Below are 15107 nucleotides of genomic sequence, written 5' to 3' on the forward strand. Positions count from 1 at the left end.
TGGTTTGTCATATTCGTCTGAGAGATCTTTTACTGTTTGCATGAATCATGTGATGTCAGAATCAACAGTTTTACCGTGTGGGGTACCTCAGGGATCTGTCCTGGGTCCAATTCTCTTTCTACTTTATGTATTCCCCCTAGGCCAAATTATTAAGCGCTATAAAAATATCTCCTATCATCTTTATGCTGATGACATTCAACTGTACCGTTCCTTCAGGATTTCTGAGTTTTATAAATTGTCTCATTTAAGTCATTGCCTGACAGAAATCAACTAATGGTTGAATGACAATTTCCTCCAACTAAACTCTGATAAGACAGAAACTCTAATTATTGCTCCACCGTATCAGCTTCTTAAACCCTTCTGTAAAATCGAGCCTCAGAAACCTCGGTGCCATGTTTGACAGCTCGATGTCACTCGAGCAGCTGGTCCGAAACTGTTTTTATCATCTAAGGAATATTTCAAAACTCAGACTAATGGTGTCAAAGCCTGAACTGGAGATGATTATTCAAGCTTTTATTTCCTCCCATTTAGACTACTGTAACTTTTTACTTCTTTTAACAAATCAGCCTTAAATCGTCTTCAGACGGTGCAGAATGCTGCAGCACGACTCTTAACAGGCTCCAAGAGAAGATCTCATATCACTTCAGTCTTGGCCTCCCTTCACTGGTTTCCTGTAAGTTTTAGGTTTCATTTTAAAATTTTAGTTCTAACCTTTAGGGCCCTACATGGTCAAGCTCCCCAATATTTGTATATATATTGTTTTATATTTCCATTTCTTGTATTGTAAAGCACTTTGTGGGTTTTTTTTTTATCTGTGAAAAGTGCTATATAAATACATTTTACTTACTTCTCCAAGTTTGGGTTAATGTTTTGCTTTGCATCAGTTGTCTTGCCTTTTGTTTGAACCTTGTTTATCATCCTTATTAAATGGATCACTTTTTGTTATCTCAAATTATGTTCCATGTTCCATTTTGTCTGCACTTGGGTCCATACGTCCCACAGTCGGCTACTCAGCCACACTGTGACACCACATCTGGGTAGATTCTGCCTGGCAGCTTGCCGTCAGCTTTTATTAGACGCAAAAGAGCATGAAAATCCATTAAAGTGTTGATTTTTCTGCAGATGCTTTGTTGGCGAAAAGTGAGCGACCACGTTTTAGGCAAACAGAAAAATCCACACGAAGCAGAGACGAGTTATTAATTATGAATCCAGCAAATGTTGCACTGTGAGCGAAGTCACTGACCCCGTTGGCATGAACGCACATGTTAAACAGCACTGGTCTTAAATCAGGTCACAGAGTGACACAACTTCACAGCCTGCTTTCATTTCATGAAGTGATTAGAAAGAAAAACAACTGTACAGAAAATATGACAGTTTTTAATGTAGAAATCTATCGTGTCAGTAATCCTCCAGAGGAGACCGTCTACAGAAATGACTTTTCATGTCTCAGGTGAATCTGGCACATGTCTGAAAATGAACTTACAGTCACTCGCGCTAGTTTCAGGTGATCGGTGTTCTGAAAAACACTCTACCTGTCAAGCTGTCCTAGTTGTTACTGCGCATGCGCACAACTCAAAACGCCCATGTTTTCAGTGTTAATAGTACACGTCTATTATTGGATCCTACCTCGATCTCGTACGTGTGAAAAAGGGTTAGTATTACGTTTTACTAACATGTGTTTTGTTTTTTTGTGCAAAAATACTCCAACTTGGAGTCTCAATTGAAGTCGTATTTCTAGTCTCGATTTAGTACTTCTAAACTTCTATAAACTGGCATACGGTGTAAACCATATCCTACCTAAATAAATACAAGCAGGGAGCATGTTTTGACAGCTGATTTGGCCATCAGAACGTCCATCGTACGATGGAGGCATAAACCATGTAAGGTGGTATATTCTGATAAGGTAGCACGGATTGATAGACATGAATATAAATTTCACTACAGTAGGATGTTTTGACAAAGTAGGACGTTTCGTCAGAACACCGGCAATGTGACTAAATATGGTGCCACCATCTTTACACCACAAAGCCCAATCATTTCTGGAAATCCAACTCAAACAACACCGAGCTCAACATTTAGAACAACTTATGAACTATGTAATGAACGGTTTTCATCAACCTCGACAAACTTAACTTCCCAAATTCTACAAGAAGAAGGCTGAAGTTTGAAGTGGCCTCTACAGTGTTTAACTCCTTCATCTATCAGTAAACAGCATTTTCATGAAACTGCAGAGTCCAGAATTTTGTTGTTCAGGTCTAAAAGTGTGAAAAGCAGCAGTGTGAACATAAATAATGTAAATGCACATGAATGTTGTCAAGTGTGAGTCCACAGAGCTGCACACTCTAAGCTCTGAAGGAATTTAAGATTACAGCTGAGGGACAAGTTTCGGTTGTTTGCTGACCAAACCCAACAATACATTTCTCATCATTAAACTTAAGATGAAAACACTCAGAATCTCCTCTGTGTCACATGTTTATCCTTTAAGCCTCTGGGTGATGGAAACAAGCAGAGAACGGAGAGAACAGCAGAAACATGCAGTGAAATATCCGTCCATGAACCCAAATGGGAAGTGCTGCTCAGAACATGTACACCTGTGTGACTCAGCTATTGGCTTTTTTTTGTTTTTCTCATGTATTTCAGCGCTGATGATGGGTTGGTGACAGTTACACCCCAAAGTTTTGTAGAAGTGCTTTGTGCTGAATGTGAATCATATTAAAATATTTCATGTGACTGTGAATTAGTGAAGAGGGATGGATGGATGGATTGGAGTGCTAGTTAATAAGCACTTAAAAGCATAGAAGACAGTGAATGAGGCATGTTGTATGGAGCGCTTTGAGTACTCCCGGAGTAGAAAAGCACTAAGAATCAGTCCATTTGCCGTGGATGGATGGTACTCTGTGCTTTTTTTCTTAGTGTCTGATTAAAAACTGTGTGCGCTCCACACTCGGTGCAGGTGTTTGTTGTTTCTTCATCGTTTCAGGCTGATCATGTGATGTTATCTGGATCTGTGTCATCGCTGTTGTTTCTGTGGTTGTGTAAGACATCAGCTGTATTAATCCAGCAGCACGCATGAGCGCTCTTTTGTTTTCAGTTTGTTTGTGTCTGCATGTCATGTTTTTTTCCTCTGCAAAGGGAGCAGCAGGTCTGACGGGTCTGATTTTAACAATCATTGTGTCTAAATCCCTGCGCTGGAATCAATGGAAAGTTTAATGTAAAGGTCAAAAAAGCATCACGTGTTGATGGACCGCATCCCTGGTGGTGCAAACCCCACAAAAAAATTCAAGTCAGAAATAATTATCAATGCATCCATTCTTCCTGTTCATCCAGTTCAGGGTCACAGGAGCTGGAGCCTGTTCCGGCTGGGTAAGGGCCCACTGTGGGCCGGTCAGCAGGCAATCACAGTGCTAACCAGTGAGAGTGACAGACATTTGCACTCAAGTCCAGCTGAGAAGGCTGGAGAGAGCCACATGGGCACAGGACAACACGGAAACTCAGCCAGGGTTCGAACCAGGAACCTGCAGCCTGTGAGGCCACAGTGCTGAGCGACCCACCTGACTCAAACTGCATTTATTCCATGTTCTCTGAAGAAATGCTTCATAATTCAACATGAGTCTAAAGTTACCAGATTTTAGTTTTACCCAAACTGTCAGATGCAGAGAGGATCATGAAACCAGCTCATCTGTGGCTCACTTTCACTCACCTGTTCGTCTCAAACATCCACACGCCACGCTGCTCGTGGCCACCAGGGGACCCAAAGAGGAAAGAAAAATACACTTTCTTTATTGTGAGTCTAAATCAGACTCACAATGAGAACTGTTTGAGTTTCGGGTCCCTCCTGTTTGTGTGTTTGCAAAATACTGTGAAGATGTTTGGAGATGTTCGTACACCTGCGGGATAAAACAGGCAAAACACAGAAGCAGAAAAACTCAACGAGCGTTTTAGAAATAAGAAGTCAGAGCTCAGTTACCGGAGCACCTGCCAGAAAACAAGGAAACAAAAGTATTTTAGACATTTAGAAAAAGAATTCATTACAGCTAAAAGTTGTATTTTTGTGTAAGACGCAAATAACAAACTGAAAAGATGTTTTTACTAATCTGAGAAACAAATGAACCAGGAACAAAATTCAACAGTGAAACTGATTTTCTGTTCAGGATTAAAGTAAATCAGTGAGATTCGGAGTTTTAATAACAATGATATCAAAATGTTTGAATAAAGAACACGATGTGAGTCAGTGTCAGAGTCACGGACGACACCGGGCTGCGACCCCTCTGTCACTCTTTTTTTCTTCACAGTGTTCAGTCATTAGTGGATAAAGCCCACAGTGCGTGTTGTTCCACATTTCCACAATTTCCCGTTCATAAAGTGAGAAGTTGGTGTCTTATTATCTTCGCATTTCCGCTGATCTTACTTCAGTTTTACAGCTTAATGAAAGTCGATCCTTTGTGTTCCTGTGCGCACGGACACGCGGGTTTGGGTGTCATGTCAATAAAGCTAAATGGATTTGAAAAGGAGGTGTGGGTGGAGGTGGAGGAGGTGTGGACTTCCCCGCTCCGAGCTCGGAGCCGTCATTCAGCTGCAGGACGCTCTGGAGATCAGTCTCTGCTGTACCTGCTGCTCATGGAGGAGTCCGTCCACGCACTTCACGCACACTCCGAGTACCAGAGTTAGGATCGAACCGCGGACATGAAGCTTCTCTGCGGAGGAGGAGCGGCGCTGCTGCTGCTGCTGCTCGGCCGCTGCTGCTGCACCACTCCCGACAGGAGAGGTAGGAACCGGGGACGTTGCTCCGGGGTGGGTTAAAAAGTTGGTGTGTCCCCGCTGAGGGCACCGCTGCGGCTCAGCCGCTCCGCGGGCGTCGGGATCACACATGTGACCTGGGGTCTCAGAGCTCGTGTAAAAGTACAGAAACTGGAGCAAAGTGGTTTCAGAGTCAGAGTGAGACAGCCTGCAGAAATGATCATTACAGCTGATTCAGGATCAGAAGGTCCGGGGCAGTATTCCACAGAGGAAAACACGCGTGTTCGAACATCAGAGTCACGACTCAGATCTATACGCGGTCTTAAATGTTAAACCTTTAAAGTTACTGTACATGCTGAGGAAGTGACCTTTTCCTCCGTGATATCAAATGAATGTAACATCAGAGTGATTCCGCCGATCGGATCCCTCACAGGAGGAAGTACGAGCCTCTAAATTGGAGTTAACTGGAATTAACAGGTCAGACTGCTCTGCGGGTTCAGACACAGCCGAGGAGGCTCCGCTTCTCCCCAGGAGGTGCTTCCGCCACTCACAGGAGGCCCGCGGGCAGATTACATCTCACAGAGGGGTCGGAGGGATGTGACCCGGGAGAGGGAGGGAGGAGGACGGATACAGAAATGAAAGAAGTGTGAGAGGAATGTTTGCACCGGAATCAAATTAAAAGCAGAGCGAATAAACACAGTTAAAAACAGATGCATGAAGAAGCTCGAACAGACACAAATCAGGTGTGCCTTTAAAGGTGACCGTGTGCGGACAGCAGGTCACTCTGCTGTCCACTCAGCTCCGCGGGTGAGCGTGGAGGACTGATCGCAGGTTTAACACACCTGTAATAAACAGTAAAAAGTGAATGTCAGAGGCGGTGTGTCTGAGCCAGAGATGGAGCCATGCGTGGAGAAAGTTTGTGGAAGCTCGCGGCTGAAGACGTTTAAACTCACACACACTGACGCTCATCGCCAATTAAACCTTCATTTCCTCTCGTGTTTGCTTTGCATCTGAGCCAAAGCTCGCGTCTCCCCCACAGAGAACATGCGTCTCCCAAACAGCACAGGGACATCAGAGTGCAGTTCATCTGTAATACTCCTAATAATGAGACACGTGACATGTGAGAGGCTGACGTGTTTTAAATGATAATCAGGCTTTACAGTTGTTTACAGACGCTAGGACACATTTCTCAATACTTAGGTCACGTTTGCAAAACTCCTCACACAGTGAGCACAACAGAAGTCTATGTGGGCTAAACTGAGGACCAGTTATCATTGTTTTGGCACAAAATGCATTCAATGACTACATCTCTCAAATTTCATGAATTATCTTCTCACTCAGACACAACAACTGCCAAAAATCTTTGTACGTACAGGACATTTTGCATGTGCTTACATACTGTTTTCAAAACTGTTACAGTTTTTCTCAAATGCTAAAACACATGTCACAAACGTTACCACCAGGTCCCCCAATGTCCTGACACAACACCCTTCTCTAAAGCTACATAAACACAACCACACCTTCCCACTGCAAAACTCAAACTCCCACACCAAGAGAGCAGCTCGAAGCTGTCAAAACTGTAAACACTATACACAGCATTACACACTACAGCAAAACAATTGAAAACACAATGCTCAATTTGTGAGAAGGTTCTTTGTTTCATAACTGCCAATGCATATTTTAGAAACTATACAGTAACGGATCGTCGTAGATCTCTGCAGAGGATTAGGCATTTAGATTTGTGAGTTTCATATGAGTAGTATAAATCTATGGAAAATCCTGCATGTACGTACACTACTGTAACACAACTCAATGCAAAAACAGAATCTATTGCACACAACAGTAATCTTGAAAACATGAACAGGGTGTGAAGTGTATTTACGTTATTCACACCACACACACACCACAATCACTGTGCGGCATCATGTCGCTGAGCTGTTGCTCGCATCTCGTCCGTAATGATGGTGCGAGGTTGTCTTGCTCTCCCTCCTGGACCTTCTCCTCTCCCATGTTGGCCTCCTCCTCTTCCTCGTTGGTCGCTCCTCTTCCTCCTCTCATTTGAACTCCTCTTCCTCATTGGCCTGCTCCTCTTCTTCCAGGGCCAGCTCTTCTCCCTCCTCTGCATCAAATTCCTCTTCCCCTGACTCTGCCTTCATCCATTGTGTTTGTTTGGAACCTTCAGCATACTGTGCACTCTGAACTTGCTTTTACATGTGGGTACAGCATTAGCAACAAGTGTCTTCAATTTTGAGTCATTGTGTGTAGTGAATGACGCCAGGTGTGTTCCCTGTGTTCAAAGATTGGTGACTGTGGCAAGCATTTTGCATCACATGGGCTTTCATTTGAGGATATGAGCAGAGTTGTTTTGCAACATGTGTTTTAGCAAGGAAAAATGTGTTTAGATTTATGAGTACAGAGGGTTGTGTTTTGTGAATTGTGTCTTCATGTGACATGTGTTTATGGTACTGGAATATGGTGGCTACATTTAGTAAATGTGTTTAGACTACTGGTCATTTGGGTTACAGGATTGGCTTTTGTGTTTTAACATTTGAGAAAAACTGTAAACTTATGGCCAAAACAATAACACAATGCAAAACTTAAAAAGACAGCAAAATGCAACAGCAATATTTTATTGAAACATATTTTAAATCTAAAAATGCAGTTTAACCAGCCACAGCTGATTCTCATTGTAGATGAACATCTACACAGGTGTTACTCCTTCAATTTTTCAACTCCTTCAATTCTGGCAGCCAGAAGATTCTTTCCTAGGTGTGTTGCCCAAGATGACATAAGATGTGATGTGGATGAGAACCTGTGGCCAAATGGAGAAGACCGAGTAGATTAGCATTACTATTGTATGTGTATCAGTGGATGGTGTGTATACAAATTCTTGTATTTTGGGATTACTTAGTGCAAAAAAATAAAAATACATAAACAAATATTAACGAATTCTGCATGATGTCTGATTCATTCCAGTAACATATATTGAAATTATAAACAGAGATGTGTCCTTGTTTTACACAAGAAAACACTGTAATGCTACATGTTGTTAGTGTTTTTTAGGTCATTGTTTTGTGGGTGACAAAGTGTGTTTGTCGGCTGTCAACCTTTGCTAGTGTTCTGGAAGAATGAGTTTATTTGAGACCTGAATGAAGTGTTTTGGTAGTTGTAGTGCATTTTGAATGTGAAATGAACTGCTTTGCCAAGCTGACGGTCAGTTAGGAGGATTGTGTGAAGAGTTTTGCAAAAGTGACCTAAGTATTGAGAAATGTGTCCTAGCGTCTGTAAAAAACTGTAAGTGAAAGGTGGAAAATGTTGCAGCGTGAGGATCTCAGCTCCACAGCTGCATTTGTGTAATGCCTGCGTTTCTGTTTGGATTTGGAGCAGTGATCAGTGCGATTAGTCTGTCTGCATGACTCACAATGCATACAAGCATCAGGCTGAATGAAAGTTTGCAGAAAGGTGGAGCAAAGAAGAAGCCCATGTGACTTTCATTAAGACTGTCAGACAAAGCATTGACTCTGGTGGAGGGCACTCGCTCTGCTCTCTGCTGTGGGTCTAACAGGCTCCTCTGGTCACATTTGGGACTTTCATTCACATATAGCTAATGTTTGCTGCTCATCTGCAAGCTGCTTTGCAGCCCACCTCCACCCAGCTCCTTCCTTTGTTACTGATGCCTGCTCTGCTCTGTGATGGTGTTCTCCTACGCCGAGTCGTAACTGTCGGTGGTCTTTACCGAAATCAGTGATTGCGTCACACGCTCGGCCACAACAATAGGGGCGGAGCTTTAATCAACCATTGTGTGATTATTGTTGTTGTAATTTGAGTGAAACACCCGAGGTTCACAGCAACACAAACACGTTATTCTGCACAGACACAAACGTACACAACAGCAGATCATAAAGAGAACATTACAGTCCATATAGACGTAAACTCCACCACAGTTCCATCCCTGATGCTCTCAGCTCCTTATGTAATGTGCATTCTCCTCGTATTGTAGTACTTTGAGTACATGTTGTAGTTTTCTCCTTCTTTTCTCGCTCATTGATCTCCATCAGAAACCTGCAGGAGCTCGTTTCTCTGACTGATCGGTGATTGATGGCTTCGGCCTGCGTCCATGCTGTGAGGCTTAAACTGTCTCTGCTCCTCCCACATTCTCCATGAGACAGACGTCCCACAGGGAACGATAACCTCATCAGAGAGGAGGACGAGAATGAGTTCACATCCTGGGTGGAGTGGGTCAGTGTGGGGTCTGATTAGATGAGTGTGGGGATGCTCAGAGCAGAGAGCTCCGGGCTCATGGTGGTTTAGTTCTTATTACTGACCCATAAACACACGAGTCTGTATATCTTGGTTGTGAGAAGTTGTGACGTGTGCAGGACGAGTCCACAGTGTCTCAGTGAGCAGACAAGCTGCTGTGAGGTGTGACGTACGGCAGCAGGTGGTTAGAGAACAGGATGTGACTGAGGTCCTTCAGCATCCTTTGGGCTCTGTGCAGACCTGTAGCACTGAGTGTGTGTGTGAAATAGTGAATGCAGGTTGTACAGCCTGGAAAAGCATTGTGGGTTTACCACATCCCACACCACATGTGCTGTGGGAACTACCGAGGTGATAATGTAACTTAATCGAAGAGAAGAAATCCCCACTCACAGCTCAGAGTGGAAAGAGCACACGAGGCTCAGCATCATAAATAACATGCAAGTTAGATTTTAGAGAAGACACAGCCGATCTTCTTCCTCTTTCTGCTCCTTTCAGAAGTCATCCGCCTCCATCTCCTCCTGCCCCAGCCCTCTTGCCACACCAGCCTCTGCATGTCCTCCTGCACTGCATCCATGAACGTGCTGGACGTTCACTTTTAAACCCAGTTTGGAAAAACATGTCGCGAGGTCTTGGGCACAGATCCCAGAGATAAGGCAGGATGTGATGTCAGTTATTAGTTTATTAACAAGAGGAGGAAACCCTCAGCAGGAAGGGGAGGGGCTTCACATTAGAAATAAATACATTTTAAAAATACGACGTTTCTTTGAACGCATCATAAACTACAGCAGCAGGCAGGATGTAAACAGGAAGGAGCGTTAGAAAAAACTTCATCCAGGATTAAATGCAGCCTGTAAAACCTATCGATCATTGTCATTGATCCCACAGTGCCACAGTTCCCATCAGCCCCGGTGTTTCCTCGGGAAGTTTAACCTGCGCCTCAGAAAGAACAGGAAATGACACGGCTGATAAATGAATGTTGTATTTTTGAGAATTTCTCAGGTTAACCTTTTATTTTGACAGTTTCTGGTTGGATTGCAGGGCATTATGGGAGATTTCAGTGTATGTCAGACCATTCAGGCTGCTCTGCTGAGATTAGAGTTTTATCTGTGTGTGTGTGTGTAATAAGTGAAAACAGCTGACTGTGTTCCATCTTTGTTTCAAACACAATTTGATTAGCAGGAGGATTTGAGTGAGTCTGAGTGTATTTGTGTGACTGTCATTGTTGAGAATGGGCTGTTGTTTCACTGCAGAGTGCCTGCAGGCCAAGACTGAGGGTTAAATTCTCTCATGTCATTAAACCAAAGATGGCGACCAAACAAGTCAACCCAGTCTCATGGCAGTTGGTGAGATAATCACGACCTTGTCTTGTTTTACCAGAAAACAATTTGTATTTTGATTCACGCTCCGCAACATTATTTGGTGTCTCTGAACACAACAGTTCATCAGTGCAGCCTCACATGTGCTCGTTAAACAGCAAAAAGCTGTGTGTGTGTTTCAGACACACACTGTGTGTTTCAGAGTTTGTATTCACTTTAAATATAAAAGCAGGTACAAATGTGTCGCTTTGTCATGACGATGTGCTAGTTGGGTTGAGAAAAATGGCTGCCATGTCTTTTTTCCATCTTTGTTTTCCTGGTTGCCATGGTGATGCTCTCTTTACTAGAAACACACCTCAGGAAATTTGTCCTGTGAAATGCAGCGCTGACATATTCATGACCTCAAGCACGAAAAGAAAAGAAAGATTGTATGTGATTATTTCATGGACTGTATCGCCACAAACCAGCGAAGAAGTAATCTGTTACATATTACAAGTTACTTCCCTTAAAAGTAATGGTGTAGATGACTTAATTACTTGCCAGAGAAAGTAACTGGCTGCATTAATTTCATGTTACTGTGTAAATGAGCTGATTGCACTGTCACATAATTACCAGTTAACAAACTAAAGTCTCACACTGACCCAGTCTCTGTCCCAAACACACACACACACACACACACACACACACACACACACACACACACACACACACACACACACACACACACACACACCAACGTCCTCTCAGTTTTTAAGTTTGAACACAAAAACAATCAGATTTCTACACTGAGCTGTTCGGAGACTTTAAGCGTGTCTCTCTGATGACACCAGCTGCTCTGATTGGCTGCACTCTCTGCTGATTGTGTGTGCTGGGAGAGAGCAGCTGCTCGCTTTCTGTGTTTCTGATCCAGCTTCAGCTGCAGTAAATCATCAAACACTGATTGTTGTGGCTGCACAGAGCATCTGTGTGTGTGTGTGTGTGGGTGTGTGTGTGTGTGAGAGTTCCCATTGAGTTTGACTTTTTGGAAAGACCTTGGCTGTGTGTGTAAGTGAAACTCGACTCCAATAATAAAGAAGACGTTGGAGCCTGGCGGTAACCATGGTAATGCTGTTAACATACCCAGCCGAGCTGCACTGACTAAAAAAAGTACGACAACAATCGGCCCGACTGAAAAACACCCCAAAAACTGAGCCGAGGTCAGCGGTGTAACTCCCAAAGCTCTCTGAGTCCTGCCTCGATTCAAGAGTTTTGATTGGCTGCTGGTTTAGGAGGGGCCGGACACGCTGAGCTTTTCCTCATGAATCAAAGCGAACCACACACTGATGATTGAGCTTTTGTGTGCGTGTGTGAGGATGTCTGATGTGATGGTAGCTGAACGTGCCAGCATCGTGTCAGAGCGGCGATGCTCTCCGCCCGCACATCCTTCTTCTTCTCCTCCAGATCATGGTCACTGGTGTCTATCCCAGCTGGCGTGGGGTAAGAGGCGGGGTACACGTTGGACAGGCTTCCAGCCTATCACAGGGCCACACACAGACACACAACCGTCCACACTCACATCACGTGTTTGGACTGTGGGAGGAAGCCAGAGTATAGACAGGCCTGCGTACTGAGAGGCGATGATGCTAACCACCACACCACCACCCTAATGCTGTGCAGTCAGTTAAATTACTTTAAGTTACTGTAACGACTCCACACTGTCATCACTGAACCCCAACAATCACTGACTCCCTGTGAGCAGCGACAGCAGGAAGAAGCCACCAGCACAACGAGGTGAAGGTGAACTTTAGTACACGTGTCACACTGATGCAGGTGTGTGTGTGTGTGTGTGTGTGTGTGTGTGTGTGTGTGTGTGTGTAGATGAACGTGATGATGCTTTGTTTTGGGTTTAAGATAAGATAAGATAAGATAGAACTTTATTAATCCCTCGGGTGGGCTCCTCTGGGAAATTCGATTTCCAAAAAAGCACAGCACCGACAGAAGTTACAGAGTTACAGAATATTATATATATATATATATATATATATATATATATATATATATATATATACACACACACATATATAAATACAGAGACAATATAAATAAAATATACGAAGGGGATAAATAGAATAAATAGGAATAAAAATAAAAATACAAGTGAATTGCACATTTCAAGTATTGAGTCTATTGCACTGTTGACTATTTACAAAAGTATTGCACAAAAGGTATTGCACAGTGAGGTGAAGAGGCACTACAGCTTAGTTGTTCCCTCCTTTGTCCTCCTGTTTCTGCGCCTTTGTGGTCGTTTCCACCACATGTAAACACTCAGGTGTTTCCACAGGTGTGTAAACCTGTGTTTAGGTGGTTGAGTGAGTCGCAGCTGTTTTTGGCTTGTGTCAGTTTCACTGAGGTATTCACACAGATATCAGCTGTCACGCTGAAATGTCATTTTCACCAGCGCTGAGTCACCGATGGGACTCGCTCCAGACTGCTGGGAGCTGCAGGTGGGAACGAGAACTTGAATCTAACTGCGTTGGCGAGTTAAGTCCGTGTTGCTGTTGTAATGAATGTGAGACGCTGTGTGTGGTAGGTTTCCCAGCGGCGGCGGCTAACGCCCGTCAAGAGCAGCCTGTGGGATTTTCAGAGCAGGAATGTGAAAAATGTCAATAATGGAGCTGAGAAAGTGCTCGCCGGATTATACAGGCCACTCGTGTACCTGCGTGCCCGCACGCCATCACACAAACCCCACTCGGTGCTTTAGAGGCTTTTCTTACGACCTGCTGTCTCTGTTGGTCGGGCTCTGAAGGTTGGAGCTCACACGCAGCCCTCATCGGGCTTCACACCTGCAGCCTGCAGGTATCTGCATGGAAGATAAACAGTTGATGATTGTCACAAACTGCATGTAATGACACGGCAGCAGGAACGAGCCTCCCCTCAAAGGTCTCTGGACTCCACCTTAGAGACTGGGTGAGGGGCTCAGAGGAGAGCCGCTGCTCTTCTACACTGAGACAGGTACCTGACTCACCTGGAGGCTCCTAGTTGAGATGTATGTCCTCCTGGAAGGAGCTGCAGGGCAGACTCAGGATATTGGGAGAGTTTCAGTGTCTCAGCTGGCTCAGAAATGCGTCTTTGTCCCCGTGGCTGAAGGAGGAGGTGACTGAGACGTTGCTGGTTGAGGGTGAGGTGACCACATGGATGCTAACTGGTCTGAAGCATCCCTCAGTGAAATCATTTAGAACGGTTTCCTGACATGCAGTCAGGTCCATGAGGTTTTGTACAGTGACACAGTTTAGGACGTCCCTCAGCATCCGAGTCTGTTTGGAGCCTGTATTGACCCTTTCAGGAAAGTTGGATGGGATTAAATCCAGATCCTTCTTGTGGCTCAGGGAACAACGAGTATAGCGGCAACCTTCGGTCCTTCTTTGCAGAACGTAAAGTTTCTGACTCGTGCTCTTGTTAAGTCGCTTGGATGCCTTCCGGTAGCAAAAAACGAGGCGAAGGAAAAAAGGGGCAAAACATTTATTTTCCATACAAATCGAAAGGTACAAAACAAATGCCTCTGGTGGGAGCTCCGTTTATATTCCCTTTATGTTATAACAAAAATAACATTAAAACGGCGACGGTCAGAAAACTGTTGCTCCACGTCCTGCTTGCTTACTTAACCTTTTTTACCCACACCCCTCCGCATGTGGGCCAAATACACACCCCCTTTACGACATCCACCAACACTTTACAACAACAACAGACTAACAAAGCAGGATTAATTTATGGAGCACAGCCTATTACATTATAACAATAAATAACAATAAAATGATCAAGATCATAATAGAAACTTAAAGATCATGACAAATACTTAAATATGGCATGATGTAACTGAGTAAAATATCGGCCTGGACTTGGCTCCAACAACGAGGGAGCAGGTCTCACCTGTCCAGCTGGTTCTGAGCCTGTGAAAGTGTGAGAGTCTGCACAGCTGTGCAGTGTTTTTATTAAACCCCTTGAGTTAAAGCTGACAGTCAGCACTTCAGTCACATTTTGATTGACTGATTTAAAACCCACTGTGGTGCATTCACTCAAAAAAATCTGTTGTTGGATGAACACAATTTAATCACGGCACCTTTTCCCACAAGATTTAACCGAGTACAAAAACCCATTTTTGACCATGTCAGACCAACACATTTGGCATTTGGTGGTTAAATGTAATCGGATTACGTTGGATCAACGTAGTATGCTTATATTGACTTAAAGTGATTTATTTAAGTATGTAGAGTGAAATCTGTTTTAATTGATTCTACACAAGTTAAAAACTTCAGGAGAACTCAATGAAATCTTGTTGTTTGAACAACTACTTTGCTAATCAAGGCGATTACTGCTAGTCGTGCTTAATGAACCAATGTGGGGGTTGATGATTTCATAGAGACAAACAACCATTTGCACTCATGGGTAGTTTAGAATTACCAACTAACCGAACTCTAATTACACACTGCAAACTGGCCAGATTGTGGATTTGAACCCAGGCCCTTCTTGCTGTGAGGCACCAGCACTGACCATCACACCACCAAGCTGTCACTCCAGGCTTAAAACTAGGAAAGCTGTGATTTCAAGGCTTGATGCAGACTTCTCTGTACGTTTTTGTCCTTGACAGGTTAAACCACAATAAATAGCGAGAGCATACGCGTGGTGTGGGTGTAGCTGTCTGCCTCTTAAAACTCCAGTGATTTTCCTGCAGTTTGACATCTAATGTGATCGTGTGAATTGCGTGAGTCCAGCAAATAACCGCTCTTACTAGATTGTATCAGGTCATCTCAACAAGAA

At 43.8% G+C, this 15107-nt stretch overlaps 1 protein-coding gene across 1 annotated transcript in view; it reads left to right on the forward strand.

Annotated features, from left to right (window-relative positions):
• Positions 1-4562: 4562 nt before the first annotated feature.
• Positions 4563-15107, forward strand: part of LOC147321555 (melanoma receptor tyrosine-protein kinase-like) — a 42071-nt gene continuing 31526 nt past the window's right edge. The window contains exon 1 of the mRNA XM_086305480.1: positions 4563-4765. Coding sequence (XP_086161606.1) covers positions 4684-4765 — 82 coding nt within the window. The 5' untranslated portion in view covers positions 4563-4683. The remainder of the gene's footprint in view (positions 4766-15107) is intronic.

This window comes from Aulonocara sp. 'chitande type north' Nkhata Bay, linkage group LG9 (assembly GCF_057382095.1).
Source record: "Aulonocara sp. 'chitande type north' Nkhata Bay isolate Kocher_YH1m ecotype deep benthic linkage group LG9, A_spYH_male_GT1.1, whole genome shotgun sequence".
Lineage (NCBI taxonomy): Eukaryota > Metazoa > Chordata > Actinopteri > Cichliformes > Cichlidae > Aulonocara > Aulonocara sp. 'chitande type north' Nkhata Bay.